The sequence below is a fragment of the Apostichopus japonicus genome, chromosome 12, assembly GCF_037975245.1.
Source record: "Apostichopus japonicus isolate 1M-3 chromosome 12, ASM3797524v1, whole genome shotgun sequence".
Lineage (NCBI taxonomy): Eukaryota > Metazoa > Echinodermata > Holothuroidea > Aspidochirotida > Stichopodidae > Apostichopus > Apostichopus japonicus.
The window spans coordinates 3798434-3816197 of record NC_092572.1 but is presented as its reverse complement, the minus strand read 5'-3'; the positions used below and the strand labels follow the sequence as shown (position 1 = coordinate 3816197).

The following is a 17764-nucleotide window of genomic DNA, read 5'->3' as shown; positions in this document are numbered from 1 at the left end:
AGTATGCTAGATAGAGTCCCATCAAGCTTGAGACTTGACCGACTGTCTGTCTTGTTCTTGCGAACTACACTGAATAGCCTTTCCTGTTCGACGTTATATTAGGAAGTTTTAAATTAGGACTAATTGTTGGCTATTTTCAGAAATGTCGCAAGTGATGAATCATTAAAAAACCGGGAGAATAGAATATGAAACCGGGAGGCCGGGAGATTCGGGTAAAAACTGGGAGTCTCCCGGTAAAACCGGGAGAGTTGACGGGTCTGATAACCATCCTTCTCGACTTTCTTTGATACTTTGTTATTTTCATCATCCTGGATTTGATATCCTAAAATTGATGATAAACACAGTGTACATGTAAGTGGGAAAAGAAGAAGTTGTTTTTTTTTTCACACAAGAATTTTTTTCAGTGGAAAGTAATCAGCGGAAATTACTGGCGGAGAATACTACTGAAACCCTACTAGTATAATGTGGTACACACTTCACATAATTATACTAGCCTATATGCTAGGGTTGTGTATGAAGTTAACGTTAGGCTAACGCATGCAGTTAGACTCCTAGCCTCCCAGCTAAGTTAGGCCTAACACAGCCTAACTGGTGTTTAACTTTCGTTTGAAGTCGTCTGAAGAAGAGTTATAGTTTTGCTCGTAAGCTCTGCAAAAACCAAACATTGGCTGTTTAACTTCCAATAAATTACCTAATTAAATTATTGTATCTCACTCGAGATCCAGCCTTTCTCTAAATGCAGCATAGCTGTTTAACAGTTTTTCCGTTATTCATATATATATATATATATATATATATATATATATATATATATATATATATATATATATATATATATATATATATATATATATATATATATATATATATATATATATATATATATATATATATATATATATATATATATATATATATATATATATATATATATAGCGCCACCATATCCTGTTGTCAGCTTGTTATCAGTGCAGTGCATGTTTCACGTGTGTTTATGTTTTTATAATATGCGGTTTCATTAAAATAATTAACTATGACATTACAAAAGAAAATGATGTTGTCATACTGAAAGATGATATTAATGAATATTTTTGTTATACTATTTTACGTAGCTGTTGTAGACAGTTATGTTGTTGTAGTACATAAGTGTAACATCATTCAAAACACGTTGTCATTATATAATCATCAACTTTAATAAACGTTGTTGTCGCTTGATTTTCCCCATTTTGCGTTCCATATTCATAAACTTCATTGTCATTGGCTTGGGTGGAACAACAAGGATTTCTGTCGTATTGCATCTTAGGCTTTTTAAATTAGCAGCTAAGCCTACATAGGAAAACAACAGGATCAGACGGTCATATCAGTTCCAACAAAGTTTGTAATCACCATTACTTGAGTTGAATTCTACTTTCCTATCCTAGCAATTTGATATATCCTAGGCCTACTTATTACAGTAGACAACGATAAATTTATAGTTTATACTATTACTAGTTAGTACTATATTTAACTTGTACCTAGGTTATCGATCGTCTGTACGGTCACTGCCGGTGAAATTCCGAAGGACAGACGCAGTCTGCGGTCAGCCTAATCTATATAAGAAAAATCAATGCCAGATGTCGTTTACATCATACGAGTATTTGCTCTGTTGAAGCCACGTTTCAGTTACTGTACTTTTTAAAACGTCGCATTACAGTTCGAGCAGTAACCATTTGTTTCGTGGAACCAAGTATTCCTTTTTTGTAATAGAAACATGGTAAAGATTCCGTTTCGTTTTCCCATTTCGCACACTTATACCCTGAGAGGTGGCTCACAATTCTGTGCATTGTTTTAAAGTTGTTATTTATTTAAGGATTTATTTCAAGCTGGACAATTAATTGGGCACTTCATTGGATAACGTGAAGACTCTACTTAAAGTAGCGGTGTAGGTTGACGTTTTTGTGTGAGCTGTTGATCTTCAACTTGTTGCAAGAGACAAGCCGGGAGTTGCTTCGATGGATGCATTTCAGTTATATCTAGCTGTTCATTAATCAATGTCACTGGTTTGTGGATGTAGTACACCATAACTACTGCGACTATTCTTGCCTTACTATATTTGGTGTTTAGTACGAATTAATAGTATAACATACATGCTATGTGTGTAGTCATCACCTCAGAAATCTAATGTCGCGTTGTATTTCAGAAGTTTATCCAGTCTAAAGACCCCCTCTCTCTCCGTTAAGGGTATACTTGAGCAGTATTGATCATATGGCCTACACCCCGTGTATTAGTATAGGGAGTATTATAAAACGGGGTGTATTTTATCGGGTAGGATGTTTTAATCTAAATTATAATATACCCGGATTAAAATACTCAAAAGGGAGAGCTTCTACATTGTCACTCGGTTTCGTAAATGTGTGGTCCTCTTGATGAATATTGAACATAGGATTAGACATAGGATTAGACAATGGTGAATGTTATTCTTACATTTTTTTAATACATGTTCGACGTTTGTTGTGAAATTTGTGTTTTGTATAAACTATTCCTTCAAAGCTGGTCGCTAACATTTCCCCGTTCGGGACTGAAACGCGAATCGACTCCGACTCAACCGCACGTTACGTTATACGTCCTTGACCTGAAAAGTGATATTTCAAATTGTTACCAGACAAGCGTTACCAAACGAAACTGTGTAAGAACTGACAAATAAATTCGATTCAGTGTCAGTAGAACTATCACAGCACTTTATCTATCAGGTACAGGCTATAGGCGGCTTTTGTATGCATCATTAAACTTGGTGAATATGAACGGCTAGCTTTAACCCCACACCCATCGCTGGCCTTCCCTATTATATCATATTCTAACCTTGTCAAGCTTGTCGTTCCAAAAGAAGTTGAAGAAAAAACCCACTTCGAATTGGGTTTTTTCCATGAAGGATAGGCAATATTTGGAGTAGAAAATCCGACCTGGTTGATCACAAACGGTGGATAATTGTATTGCTACTCATGGGAGTGTGTCGCCTCACTGCACACTTTCGCCGATATGCCTGGGACAATTAACAATTTAAAGTCCAAAACCATTTGTAATATAAACAATACGTTAAAAAGCAAAACTTGAATCGTTTTGTATTTTGGTTTAGTATAAATGAACAGCCCCGTAAGGTAGAGGTCAAACCTATGACATTTGAAATGAACAGAGGTTGAAGTCTGAACCCTATCGTACACGAAAACTGAAAAGGCGAAACTCTGTTGAGCTTCATACATGTATGGTCATACAAAAATACATGTATTTGTGCGATCTGTTGGCAGGTGCTTCTTCAATAGATATTGACACGACTTCAGAATGCTGACACGGAAATTATTGTTCAGTATTGCAGAACGAACAATGCATAGACTATATTTGTTGAAACACACAGTTCGAATTCCAGGTTATTCACTATATATGCTAGTCTGACTTTTTTGATCACTCATTTTCATTTTTAAACTTCAGGGCATGAATTTCGAAAGTCACAACATGGAGAGTTTAGGGAACGACCTAGAATATTATGAAAAGTGTTTCGAAAACTACCTGAAGATTAGCAACAGGTACGTTAACTGGTTGCAGTGGATCGTAACAGTCTTCGACGAAAATCTTTTACCGAAGTTAAAACCGAATGGCCGTAAAGATTCGAGTCCTCTGAAAATGCTGGGGATTGGTTGCAGCGATGGTGAGTTGTTCCACGTCTACTAACGGATAATATTTACCATTTGTTGTAAAATGATTTCATTCGTCATAACGGATATCTGTATTTTCTTTGTAGTTTTTACTTAGTTATTCCTATTTTAGTTTTGCACATTTTGACACTTTTCAGCCTTTTTGCTACGGTACATATTTTTATATTACATTTTCTTCAAATTTTTAGATTTCTTTCAATGCTTTTGCATATCTTTATATTTTTATATTCGTTTTTTTTTATATAGCTTCACATTTTTTTGGGGTATTTTATAAATTTCTTACTCATATTTATTACGGAGCAGGAGAAACGATCTGAATTTCGATGTGTTATATTTATACATTGGCTGAATAAATTAATTGTATTGATAACAATTTACAAAGTTTAATTAGTGAAAAATGGGATCCAGCCCTTCCGGTCATATCATTATTTGTCTTTGTATCGCCCTAAGACTTGTCCTGCCAGGAATTTCTAGTTTCTGTAATAGAGTGCTTGAAATGTTGGCCCGTCCTGCCAGAAAATTCGAATCTTACACTGACTTACGCCGAGACGTGACGTCAGTGCGGCACATTGATAGTCTCGATCAGATCTCACTCTAGGGCCTTCATATACAATACACAGGAACGTCTACAGACATCGTGAATACAAAAGATGTCACTCTAAGCTTGGCCTTGCTGCAGTAGGTCTACACAGGAATGTGTACAGACGTTGCGTACTGCTGCAGTGAATACAAAATATATTATCACTCTAAACTATGCCTTGGTACCGGTACACAGGAGTGAGTACAGACTTTGCGTACGGCTGTGAATACAACAGATATCACTCTTAACTACGCCTTGCTACAGTACAAAGGAGTGTGCACAGACTAAGCGTACGGCTGTGAATGCAAAATATATCACTCTAAGCATGACCTTGCTTAAGTACACAGGAAAGTGTGCAGACTTCGCATACAGCTTTGATTAAAAAATCTCTCAAATACTAGTAAAGTAATTCTGGAACGTTTTAACTCTCCGAAAGATTGCTAGTTTGCCACTTCACCGAGAAATGTCCATCTAAATCGCTCTTTCACTTTCAGAAATTTTAATAGTGTAGCTTGCTTATGATAGCGTCCCTGCAGCCCCGGAAACGAAGTGCCGAGATGACGTCACAGTCGCTCATCGTTCTCCACTGTTCAAAATAGATTTAATTCAGTTGGCGCGAGGTTCAAAAATTCACTTCTCCTGAATCATAGGATGAAAAATTTCCGAACTAGGACTGTGCCTTAAAAAAAAAATATGGATTTTGTTTCCATACACCCAATAGACTGGCTACTAAAAAAATCCGTAAGGAACAATATGTGAGTCTCATTAGAACATATTCTATTTATAACTCGGGATAATGTCAATACAGTCTCCTCGAGTCGTTGATATGTTGAAGGGGGTGGTGGCATAGCAAGGGGTGGTGGCATAGCAAGGGAGCTACAACTTAACGGGGTTAACCGAGGCTCGTGACATATGCAGGAGGCCCGGGAAAATATGGGATATATCACAATTTTTTTAAATTTGTTTTATATGTATAGGATATGAAGGGTAAGAGAACGGATTCTAAAGATACTTTTGTACCCGGCATCCGACCTTGTTCTTGATGCCTCCATAGTGTATTTGATGTCATGTCGGTGGTCACTTCAGCATAACACTGACAGGCTCGTAATGCCAGAGATGCACACTTGTAGGTTCCGAAACTTTTCAATAGATGACCGAAAGGAATCTTTGGGTTAAAAACATCGCGTGTAGTTTTAAAATCATACAATAGAGGGCAGTATTATATCTTTGGTCCCTACACATGTTGATACTACCTTGCGTTAGCAACGATCAAAAAGTTGATTAATTTATAATGTAAGAGACAACAGAAGTTTAGTTTAGTTTAGTAGAAAAAAAGGATCAGGAGGGACACTGAAGTCCCCATCAAGGTCCCTATAGGACAGGGGAAAAACTAAAGACACAAACACTCAGATCCCGAATACAATGCTTAACGAAATAGCGACTCGACGTTAAGTGCAAGGCAACAGCCTTTTGGCTTCTCCAGTTTTCTGTTGTAGTTGCTTAGCGTCGCAATATAACTGCCTTCCAGGGTGATAATGATATCGTTCATGCCGCTGCCAAGATGTATAGAAAAGAAAGCGCTGGCGTTAAAGTCGCACTATATATAACTGTCTTTCTTTGTCTTTATATGTTTTGCAATATTTCAGCTTGTTCTCCTACAGGAATCTGACTTATTATCAAAATCAATTCGGTGCACAGGATCATTTTCATTAAACAAAGCTAATCTATAATTAATATTTTCCTGATATTAGCGCAAGGCACCTCTCGACTTTCATTACAATTTACAGGAACAATTGACTATGATTTTGTGAGACGGTGGTCTGCATATTATCCAAAGATATTCAACAGGGCGTTAGAGCCAGGAGATGCCATCGAAAACTACCAGCAGATTGTTACAGACAAACCAATCACAGGTGCCACATGGAAATTTCATCATCAGTCGTGGGAGGAGTTTTGTAGTGAAGTGCCACCAGGTTCGGAGAAATTTCACTTCATCAATGCCATTTCCGTGTTGTATTACATGGAAGATTGGAGGAGAGAAGTCATGAATATGTACGAGTATCTGGAAGACGGCGGACTGTTGCTAATTGTAGTAACAGCAGGTGACTAACCAGCCGATTCACACAGAGATTACAGTAACTACTGTAAATCTCAATGTTTTGTACCACAGTAAATACTGGCCCGTGCTGACAAATCTGATAAATCGGTAGCATGTGCTATAAGGATTACAGTAAGAACTGAGGATATTTGTAATTCCATCAAATCCCAAACAACTGGATTTGTTGGAATTACACATCCCCAGTTCTTACTGTAATTCTAATAGCACATGCTACCGAATTATAGCACGATCCAGTAAGTTACTGTGGTACAAAACTGTAAGATTTACAGTAGTAACTGTGTTCTCTATGTGTATCGGGTGTAATAACAGATATTGCAAAATGTTACTCAGTTTTTCAAATATATCTTTGGCCATACAGGCCCCGGCCATTTTGTAAACGCGAACTAATAATATCGCTCCAAATAGGATTTTAATTGGCTTAAGCCAGAAGACACCGTGTTTGAGATTTTCTTCTTCAATTAAACTTTCACGAGTAAACTGTTAATTATTGCAATCTGCCCTGGAATTTTCGTTGTTCTGATACGTATACTGAAGTATATACAGTATTGAATAAATACCTGAATGGGCCCCTTTTACAGTTATTTTTTTTGAATGAATAAGTCTCTTTTGTTATAATAATACATTGTGATTTTTGTTGAAAAAATGAGAAACCTGTAATAAAGAAGTATCATATTGTTGATAGAGTTAAAAAATAACTTTTAATTAAAAAAGTGCAAGTACATCAAAATAGTGGATTTGTTTTGGTACAAACTTCACAGTGAGTTTAACAATTTGCTTCGAAGTTAAAGGAAACTCACAAGTTCCACTGGTTGTGCCTTTTAGATTATATGCTGTAAACCAAAATTCATTTCAAGAGATATTTCTTTGTTCTCTTTTATCGTTTTAATTTCTTGTTTAATTGAACAGATCACAACCGTTCTTGGAAACTGCCAGAACAATTCCCGGAGTTGACGGATCACCCAGCTGAGAAAGTTAATTCGAAAACAGTCGAAGAGTTCTTGAAAACAGAAAGTGTTAACTTTAAAACTGTTATGTTACGTACTGTTGTGGATATATCTTCTATTTTTGAAGACGGTAGTGCCGATGGTAAAAAACTGCTTGATTTTCTGACGCATGTGAAAGATTTTGAACAAACCGCTTCTCCTGAAATGGTATCCAAATTCAAAAAATATCTAAAGAATGGGGATTGCACGTATCGCGAAAGTGGTCGGATACTGTTAGATAACAGTTGTGGCGCACTGATTATTGAGAAATCTACACCGAAATAATTTGTTTTCAGCTTAAAATAATGGTGCAGGGCGAAATTTTACTAGTGTATTAGGAATATTAAAATTAAGCGATAAAATCAAATATATATATATGTGCGTTTGTGTGCGTTTGTTTTTCTATCTGACCGAGGACTTGAACAAAAGAATTTCAGGTCATCGGTTGTGATTTCTAAAGAATCACCACGTCCTCGGAAGAATTCTATTGTATGGGGTATTGTTAAAGTTAGGGTACGTGGATTTGAACAATGGAAAATACAATGGGGTCCTCGGTCTGAATGAAACACAAACATGCGTGTGTATTAAACGATAAAATCATGTATGTGTGTGTGCGTGTGTGTGTGTGTGAGTGTGTTTATTAAAATATTATAAATACTGAAATTAATACTATACGGTATGAGTTTTCTCTGCCATCACGCAGCTGCCTTATGATCTTCACATAATTTCAGGACTTTTCTAAATATTTACCAAATTCCATGGACAAATTATGAATTATAGTAGAATAGAATGAAAGGACATGCATCACGTGAATTAAGTCTAGGGAAGTGGATTGCACTTTATAGCTTCTTTAAAGCTTTGCACTGTCATCCCAGAATACTATACTTAAATGGCCTGCTAAGTTGTTGCTATGTATAGGAGAACCACCAATCACAATTCCAGTTATATGTATATGAATTGTTTGACAGGACAAGAGAACGTTCTCTTTCAGTGAGTTTTCTTGCACTGTAAACGATGTATGAATTAGTAATCCAAGTCCCATGCTTACATGTCCCCACCAAGAGAGAACAGAAATACATAGCCTATACTGCACTTGATATATGATATTGCCAAAAGTTAAAGTATTTGCAAATAATCATAATGCATAACTCAATCAACAGAATTAGTCACATGACAGAAATCACAGAAGACACCTAACCTGCATAGAGGATTAAATAGATTGGAGTAAATATGGCACAGGAAAATATGGATTTACTTAACACTTAATGAATCTTAGTTATAAAGCCATTGAAGTAAGAAAAAATTGATTGCACTCTCTTCACAAGTTAGGGTATCAGTTACGTAAATCCGTGATTCACAGAGTTCTAATGCAAAAGTGGCAAATTGTTCTCCCTTTTTAAAGGGATATGGCAAATGATGTGTTTTAGACTGCCTGTGGTAAACCCGAAGCAGGAAAATATGTAAAATTAAAAAACTTATGTCCTAGTTACTGAAACCCTGACAACAAACGGTGTTTCTGTGGCAACCATATTCCAGCATTGCATACATAAAACTGCAATGGCAGAAGAATCACATAATAAACTGAATACAGAAAAATTTGATTTGAACATGAGATACAAAGAATCTGCTAATTTCCATATAGGTTTCCCCATTTTCCTTTCTTCTCTGTCATGATAATTACACCTTCTGTGGTGTTATACCCCTTGAAAACAATGTTTTGCTTTGTATACCTGCCCTGCTTATCAAGTTAGTAGTTTGAATTACAGACACAGTATGCTGATACAAGTGTAATTAAGGTGAGTACTTTCGAATAGCAGAGAAATTTTAATGATTGTTTTAACCATCTTTTAATGTAAAAGAAACCACGAGATGGATTAGCCATATAAGTAAATGCGGTGGAAGTATAAGTAACTAAGTCTAATGTCTGAAATGTTTTATAAACTATTGTTAAATCCAACATGCAAACTATAATAAATGAAAGTTGATACTAGTACTTCCTGTGAGTTTTTATACACTTTTAAAATAGCAGTCACAAGATATATAAGAAGACCAGTATCCACTAAAACCAGAATGCAAATGAGCATAGTGGCTATGCTGCTATACTGTATACCCAGTGGCGGAGCGTCCATACAGTCAGGGGGCGGATGCCCCCCCCCCCTGACGGACTCAAATGGACTGCTGGCGCCCTTTTCAGCTTTACCACTTTTTACTTATTCGCGATTATTGACTTTTTTTTATTGCGCTATCATCTACCTATTGACATTTTTCACATTTTGTTGGTGTATAATTGTCTGACAAGATGTGGTATTGTTGGCATTTGGTCCAAAATACCTAATAGGCACAACAGGCATTGTGTCAGGGCTACGAAAACATGAGCACCCACAAAGATACCACAGGGATTGTGATGAAGCGCATGTACTTTCAACACCCATATAAAGTTCCGAGTTATCACAAATGGCGATGATACCTATTTATTCTTCGTTTATCTGCAAATTAGCAAGGCCCGGAAAGGGTCATTTCCGGCGATCTAGGGAGTATCTTTACTCAAAAAAATTCTGTGCGCTCCGCGCCAACCTGTGGTGGCGCTCCGCTTAGATAGTGTCGAAAGCGCCCCTAAAGACCATTCTCGCCCCCCTTGACCAATACCCCTAGCTCCGCCACTGTGTATACCAATTAGTTTAAGAGCTTTACTGGTTGGCACAGTTTCTTGGTTAAGAAAAGCATGGTCAATCACAATATCTAAGATTGTGCCAAACTGTTTTACAGACTTTTCATGTTAGTTACTAGTTTGGTCAGGGCTCTTTTGGGAAAACAGGAAAACAGTTTCCATGCAGGATACACAGTCCTTTGATCCTTATGTCTTTAACACCCAAAATGAAGCCACCAGATAAGTCAGATACAAGATCTGTTGTTCTTCCAAACTTCTCTTCCTCAGCTTTTATATAGAGCAGGGTTTCCATAACTGTATCCCCACCCACCCCCCTCCCCCCCCCACGGACCCATTGTGGATATCAGAGTTGTCCACGAACCCCCAACTTTGCGAGACACGATCTGAGTCATTATTATACTATAATACGCATAACAGCCTGTGTCTGTTTCATAATTCAGTTATTTATCACATGCATGGTAAGGTACTACTATGGCAACATATGCGTATGGAACGCGAAAAGAGTTTGTCGATAGGTACGACTTTTGTATCTCACTAAATTATATGATATCTCAGGTTTTAGTTCAACAAAAAAGTACTCTAGTTTTGACTTTCAGAAACGTCTCACGAACCCCCTGGGATGGGCTCACGCACCCCATGGGGGTTCATGCACCCCAGTTAGGGAACCCCTGATATAAAGAGACTTGACAGAAAACAGACTATAATCTTCCCATAAAAGTGGTGAAGCGGTGTGATCATCCTGTCAAAAACCGAAAATAATAATAATATTAAAAAAAAATCTTGAGCGTTTTAAGCAAGTCACTCCACTATTGACTCAAATTAAGTGTTTTTGCTGACACGTCATGTCACTAATTCGTGACACTGCGTTATTACCATGACGTACATATCAATAGTTGTGACAATTGCAACTTTTGAGTTTTTTTCAAATATTACAATGAAGTATAGAATACCATATCGTGTGGGGTTCCTTGCTTATGTACAAATTTTGGTCTTAAATATTTTGATATGAACAGGAAAGTCGATAGGGTTGATCTAACTACTTAGCATGGTGAATATCCATCATTCAGTTAATAGCCTATGTACCATACAAACTGTTGTTAATATAACAATATCAAGCCCCTCCCTTAATAAATATACAAAATATAAATTGACCACACATGAACATGCATCCGTCATCAACATATATATAACAATACTTTAGTAGGAAACTAAATCGAATTCCAGTTGCAAATTTATTGTAATTTCATTTTTTGACCTTTGACAATATGGTTCATCTATACTCACTATGAGCTATCTCCTCTCCAAGTATGACAATGATCCATCATTATTTTGTTGAGTTATTGTGTAAATCATACAAAATATTGTTAACGATATAATGTGAAGCTTCACCCCCTCATTAATATGCATGTCCAATTATTAAACACAAAAAATGCACCTACTAGAAACCAGCAACCAATATAGAGTTAGGAAGAAATGCAACTTCCAGTTGCAGAATTATTGCAATTCGAAGATTTTGACTTTTTACCCAATAAACTCATTAATATTCAAGAGATGAGCACCTTGGGTCATCCGTCCACCAAGCGTACACAATAATCCATCGTTTCCTTGTCGAGTTATAGTGTATACAAGATACATCGTCACAAAGACTCACAGACATACACTGCTGCCCCCCCCCCCTTTTACCCCCTCACAAACATGTAGTAAATGTGAAAAATTTTCTTGGCAAATTTCTAGATATCTTTTGATTTGGTATCTAAAATGTTTCATTAACTGCATCAATGACAAGCGATATAGGCTAGTTGATCCATTGTGCAATAAATATTCTTAAAGCATCCTATTACTAATGATGCACAACTAAATTGCAAGAAATCTTGCCAAGCCGCTTCTATTTTCTTTACATATTATGTCCTTCTTCGATAGCATGTTACCAGGATCAAAATGGCACATACTTTATCGAGCTCTAGAAGAATTATACAGAATAATGACAAGGTGTAAAGATATACAGACACTGTTGTAGATTTTATTATGGCTAATACAGAGATCAGCATTATAGTGTTGTGTGGTACCAAGACATTTTTGTACTGGTATTTCTAATGACTATGATCAGGTAACACTCGAATTACCGATATTTGAAAGATACATAAACACCACTTATTTTCTTACTATAGTACAGTATTTTGTAGTACACGGATGTGATTTTTCGAAGTAACAAACTAAACAACCAAATATATTCATTGATCACGTAACCCACTTAATTTTGCAGTAGCCTATATCTGGACAGACCAACACACTGTTAGTGTTGGATATAAGCTTAGGCGACTCCAATTTAATTGTGGTCGAGTAATCGCAATTCTATAGAGTCCCAACCCTGAATGGTGTCACACCTCCTACATTTTAAGCAATGAACAAACGTGATTTCAACATCACAGCATAATTATTATTTAACAAATTTGTAAGAAAATGTTTCCCCCTGCAAAACTGTAAATTCATTTTAAATATACAGCAAGTTTCAAGTTTCTATTCTTGCAGTTTTGTTATCACGACTGGAAAAAAAAAAATTGTTAGTTTAATTTTTATCAAACCCACACGTGGGAAGAACCCTTGCACTTTTACAACTCGCTAGCTTTACATCGCACAATATGTCAGCTTTGCATTAGTGCGGCAAACTCAACGTACAAACTATACTGTAGCCAACTTCTAAAGCACAATTATTCGCAGGAACCACATGCTATAGTCATAAACTTATGCTACAATGAACACTGTCAATCGAGCTAATAATAGAGTACCCGTAGAGTTTCTTTCACGTTATTGTTACTATTCCTGGCAGACAATTTTGCCCGCGGCGTAGCTAGATATTTTAAGCTATTGTTTCCATTGTTAGCGTCTACTTTGACTCTCGCGCTCATCAATGCACGGGTCAAGGTTAGACGTTAGGTCTGTGTGTAAATATGCGTTACTTTGGCTATGATACCTACCGGTATGGTTACTGTACTGGCGTTACAAGGCAAGATGTACTTTCTGATTGGAAATTCCAATTTTAAAATAATCTTAAAATAAACAGCAAAGCAAACTGTCTTTGTAGTCATTCTGGAGCATCACCCACTTGATCCCTTTTATGAACCTAAGGCAACCTCCAAATCTGTTTCCAACCCCTCGTCAACCGTGGTTAAAATCAATAACAAGTTCTACTTGGAGAGGCAGACTGAAGTTTGTGTCTATTCCAAATAGACATATATGTGGTATTCATCCAACTTGCCACTCACAAAATTACAAGGATTCAGTGTTTGAATTTTGTTGACCTACCATAATCATTGGCCAGTACCATAATCACTATGGTAAATCTACTCATGACAATTGAACATAACAAACATAATAGTTTATCAATATTTGAAAAATGTTGACCTTTCACCTTCCCTATATATATATTCAATCACATCATTGGTTAGAAGCTTTTATTGTGTGCCTTGTTGACCTTTAACTGTGGAAGAACAAGTCCTTGGAAATATCAGATAATTATATAACGACCAACAAACACATACTATGTGAAGCAACAACGTAGAAGATCTAATGCACTGGTTAAATGTCATTTTCACCCTGCCATGCTGAAAAAGTGAGTGTGTATATTGCCAGCATGCATATATGAGCAAGATGGCGCGCACACACACAGCGAATAGAGAAAAATTAACAAACGAGAGCCCAACGGGCACTATGGTCCAGATAAAATTGTACGTCTGAATGGTTCCAAAAAATGTGGCCCAAACAAACTGGGTCAAAAATATATTTGCCCTCAAAACTTGAAGCACAAAAAATGAGGGCCAAACTGGTTTCAAAAAATATCGGGCATAAAGAATGTGTCCCAAAATTCATTTGAGGTGGAAATAATAGTTGGGCCCACGCGGCCCGAAAATGGGCCCTGAATTGTTTGGGGCCCAGATGGTCCCAAACAATTAAGGCTTACATGCACCAGGTTTTAAGTAACAACTGTATATCAAGTTTTGCTACAATCCGACTTATGGTTGCAGAGTAATTGCAATGTAAAAATTTTGCTTTGACCCCATACCTCATTAGTATTCATAACGTCATTGCAAAACACAACGTGGCACACCTTCTCATTTGAATACATATGCATATCTAGTATGACAAATATCCGTTACTCCATTGCTGATCAAGTTATGACGGACCCAAGCAAGTGTCACAGACGCATACACACACACGCTAACCTGACTATATAGGTTCCTTGACTTCCAGTATGGAACCTAAAAGGTTTTTCAGTACTGCTTAAAAAAAATGTTGCAGTGAGTCTTACATTACTATATTAATTACCATAAGTTTCTGTTTGACACATTTCAAGAAGGAAATCCACAAGGCTCTGGAATTTCTTGCCCCGAATGTGCTCTCACTCTCCTGTGAACACACTCACTTGTGAACACTACCAATGTCCAAGAGGTACTTATATTATAGAGAGGTCCTTAGAATGACTCTGAATTTGGCTTTGGAGTTTTTATTACTATGCAACATTTCATATCTGTTTACCTAAACTGACTTTTCTTAATGTCTGCTTCAACTAAAAGTGTTTACTACTCAATGTAGAACAGTGCCAAATAATATGTTCATACCAGTTATGATAAGGATTTTCAGTGTTGGACTTCTGATGAACTCAAATGATGTTGGCCTCTGCTGTAATCGACAAACATTTTGAACTGTTTATTATGATTATTTACAATGAGAAATAAAGATCAATATACTATTAAGTAACTCTAGCACCCTTTATGATTCCATGGCAATTAGGAAAGTATGGCTTTAAACTCAGGTCCACGATGGAACCACCACCCCCACCCCTGGCAACAATTTAAGCATGACGTGTTTGGCACCGGCCGAGGGTACATCATATATATTGCTTATTATATAGCAGTTTATGTACAATAACAAGTATCTGCCTTGTATAACTCTTAAGCAATAAAGAAGCCAACTTTGAAAGCCCCTTTTACGGTATTTTGAACACAAAACAGTATTTGCAGGCCCAACATTGTTGACATTTACTGGCAAAATATTGAATGCCAATTAAATACATAAACCGGTAACTTAGCAGACCATAGGTATATTGTAGTGGTAGAATATTTGTTTATGTATGTAATAAATTTACAAAAAATGCAAACTATTCTATTTATTTGATTAAACCAACACAGTTAGCCCCTATAAGTTTCAGGGCCTTTCAAATTCTAACCAGGGAGCCTTCAACCCCAGTCCCACCATGTGGCCCTTCAGAGGAACAATTCGGCCGTCATATGTCAAATGCATATATGTGTTAATTGAAGGAAAATGCCAATAAATATCTCCTTAATATAATGAACTTCACTAACCACACATATTGTACAGACCTAGTCAACGTGGAGGTTTTAATTCATTTAGCATACAAACAGGTGCTTAATCCTTTGATTTCTTATTTGGCTGTCATCTGTGCAGACTTAACATGCAGCCGAAAAATGTCCTCAAAGACATTGATAAGTTTCATCAAAATCATTTCCTAAATTTTAATTCTGCAAGCAAGCAAACAATCTCGAGAGAAATGGCAATTAAATAATGTAAAACCAATAACAAAATAATAAGCAGATAATATCATTCATTCGTTATGGCAAACTATTCCACCAAAGGTCATGAAAATCAGTTAAAGAGGGATCCTTTTACCATATAAACCACCAGAAAAACTATCAATCATACAAAGCCAAGCTAATATTTACGCCAATTTAAATACTTACATGTCTCGGTTTCACAGCAGGAATGTCACTGAAACCGAGACATGGAAAGCATTGAACTAGGGTCATTGTCATTGTCATACTGGGCTTTGGATGCATACCTGAAGAATTTAATTAAAGAGGTGGGTTTAATTATCTGCATTTATATTATTTGCACATTTCACTATGATCTATTCTGAAAAATAGAGTCAGTACACAGAGAACTAGATGAGCAGTAAACAGCTCAGATGCTATCCGTTATTAAGCCTCTGCGTAGACATGTACTACTGCCTATAATACGTGTTTGTGTCAAAGTGCACTGAACATATATATTCCTGCAGACGGTGGGAAACCCCGGGAGCGAGAAAATCTTTGCGGGTGCTATTTACAAAATTAATCCAAAAGCCTGGTACGTTTTCGTCGTTTTGATGACTGGGAAAGGAAAAGAAACTTAAATTTCGGTTTTCAGAAGTGTTTTTTGCAACCTCCTACTACACAATTCATTGGCTTCTTGAACTTTTGATATTAACAGTATAACAGAGTGTAGTATTGGCGTAGTGTTTGAAGTGAGTAGGGTGATCGAAATTTTTCCTCAACCGACTCCGCACATATGCATCACAGGGTGACCTGCAGTCACGTGAGCGCTTAGGAATTTTTTGCGAAAAGAGCAAATTCCTTGTCCAAAAGTGCTAGGTTTGATAAAGTTTTCCCGAGTCCCAAAAGAAAATAATACAATGTGCCATACATCAATGGAAAAGTACAAGTGTAAATATTCAATGTAACATAAATTTGAAAGGATTAGAGGATGTCAAAAAACACATATTAAACGTGGTGAAGTGTACAGTTTTTCGATCATTTAAAAAGTATCTGGTAATTAGTTTTGCTTGTCATATTGGCTGTACCAAGCCATCAAGCTATACTTAATAGTATTTATCAGACTCAAAGTGTACACATATCTAAAGGCTATCATTAAACCAATAAGTGAAAATTCAGGTGAAAAATAGAATACAACTGGAAGGTTTTGATGGAGATTGACGAGTAGCACAGGTGACATGGACTACAAACGTTTTTTTTTATCGTACTGGTATGCCTACTTTTTCAACATGCAGTATACCCTTGAAATGCCACACTTTTATAGCAATCTTTACATATCGATCACATTTTTAGCATCCAAACATTATATCCATATCGTGAACGGTAAGAGTAAATACAAATTCAAGAAGAGTTTCAGAACACCATAGTACGTATTTGAAAATCGGTTAGAGGACCGCATTGTGACCCCAAGAAACGCTAGATATGCTAACATGGCCATAACGTTTGTTAATTTAAAACATTTCCTTTGGGAATTGTTGAGAGCATTATAATATATATTTGAAGTTTATTCAAACATTTGCTAATCCGTGAATTCATAATAAATAATAATTCTTAAAAACAACAATGAGTCTTTCATTGAATTTTGGTACACTTTTCAATCGATGTTACTCTTTGCTTCACTGTATAGCTCCTTTAAAATGATAGCCCAGTCCAACATTCATTAAAAGATATAATTTGTGAATATAATCTGAGCATTAGGGAAGTTGGCATACAAATTCCTATACGTTGCTCGTTGAAGTTATTGGGAGTTGCCATCTCCTAAAATGAGTGGAATTGTGAAACCCTGGTTAACCTGATATACTTGACGAACAGCTTTAACAGATCTCACGTTTGATATGTTTGTGTGCCAACTTGAGTACAGGGAGCCTATAGGTATAACTAGAGGTCAAAAGTACCTTGGATTCAACAGCTGTCATTAAATCTCAACATTATATCCCAAGGAGAGACAGATTTGACTAATCTAATTTTAGTTCGTAGGTGTATCACACTGAGCGAAAGAAGATTATTGGATATTGCTTTGGTTGTAGGTAAAATTGTTAAAACCTTGTGCAAAGGATATTATCAAGAGAGGAAGCTTGTACAGGTGCTTAGTCTATTGATGGTACGACATTGAGTAGAAGAA

At 36.5% G+C, this 17764-nt stretch overlaps 1 protein-coding gene across 4 annotated transcripts in view; it reads left to right on the top strand.

Moving 5' to 3' along the window:
• LOC139977584 (histamine N-methyltransferase-like) overlaps positions 1-9365 on the top strand; it is a 34419-nt gene extending 25054 nt beyond the window's left edge. For 3 of the 4 annotated variants that reach the window (XM_071986984.1, XM_071986982.1, XM_071986983.1), the window contains 3 exons: positions 3463-3679; positions 6054-6368; positions 7292-9365. In XM_071986984.1, the coding sequence (XP_071843085.1) occupies positions 3466-3679; positions 6054-6368; positions 7292-7653 (891 nt within the window). In that variant the 5' untranslated portion in view covers positions 3463-3465 and the 3' untranslated portion in view covers positions 7654-9365. Of the gene's footprint in view, positions 1-1607; positions 1754-3462; positions 3680-6053; positions 6369-7291 lie in introns of those variants that run through there. The other variant, XM_071986981.1, reaches the window with a different exon arrangement.
• The last annotated feature ends 8399 nt before the right edge of the window (positions 9366-17764 follow it).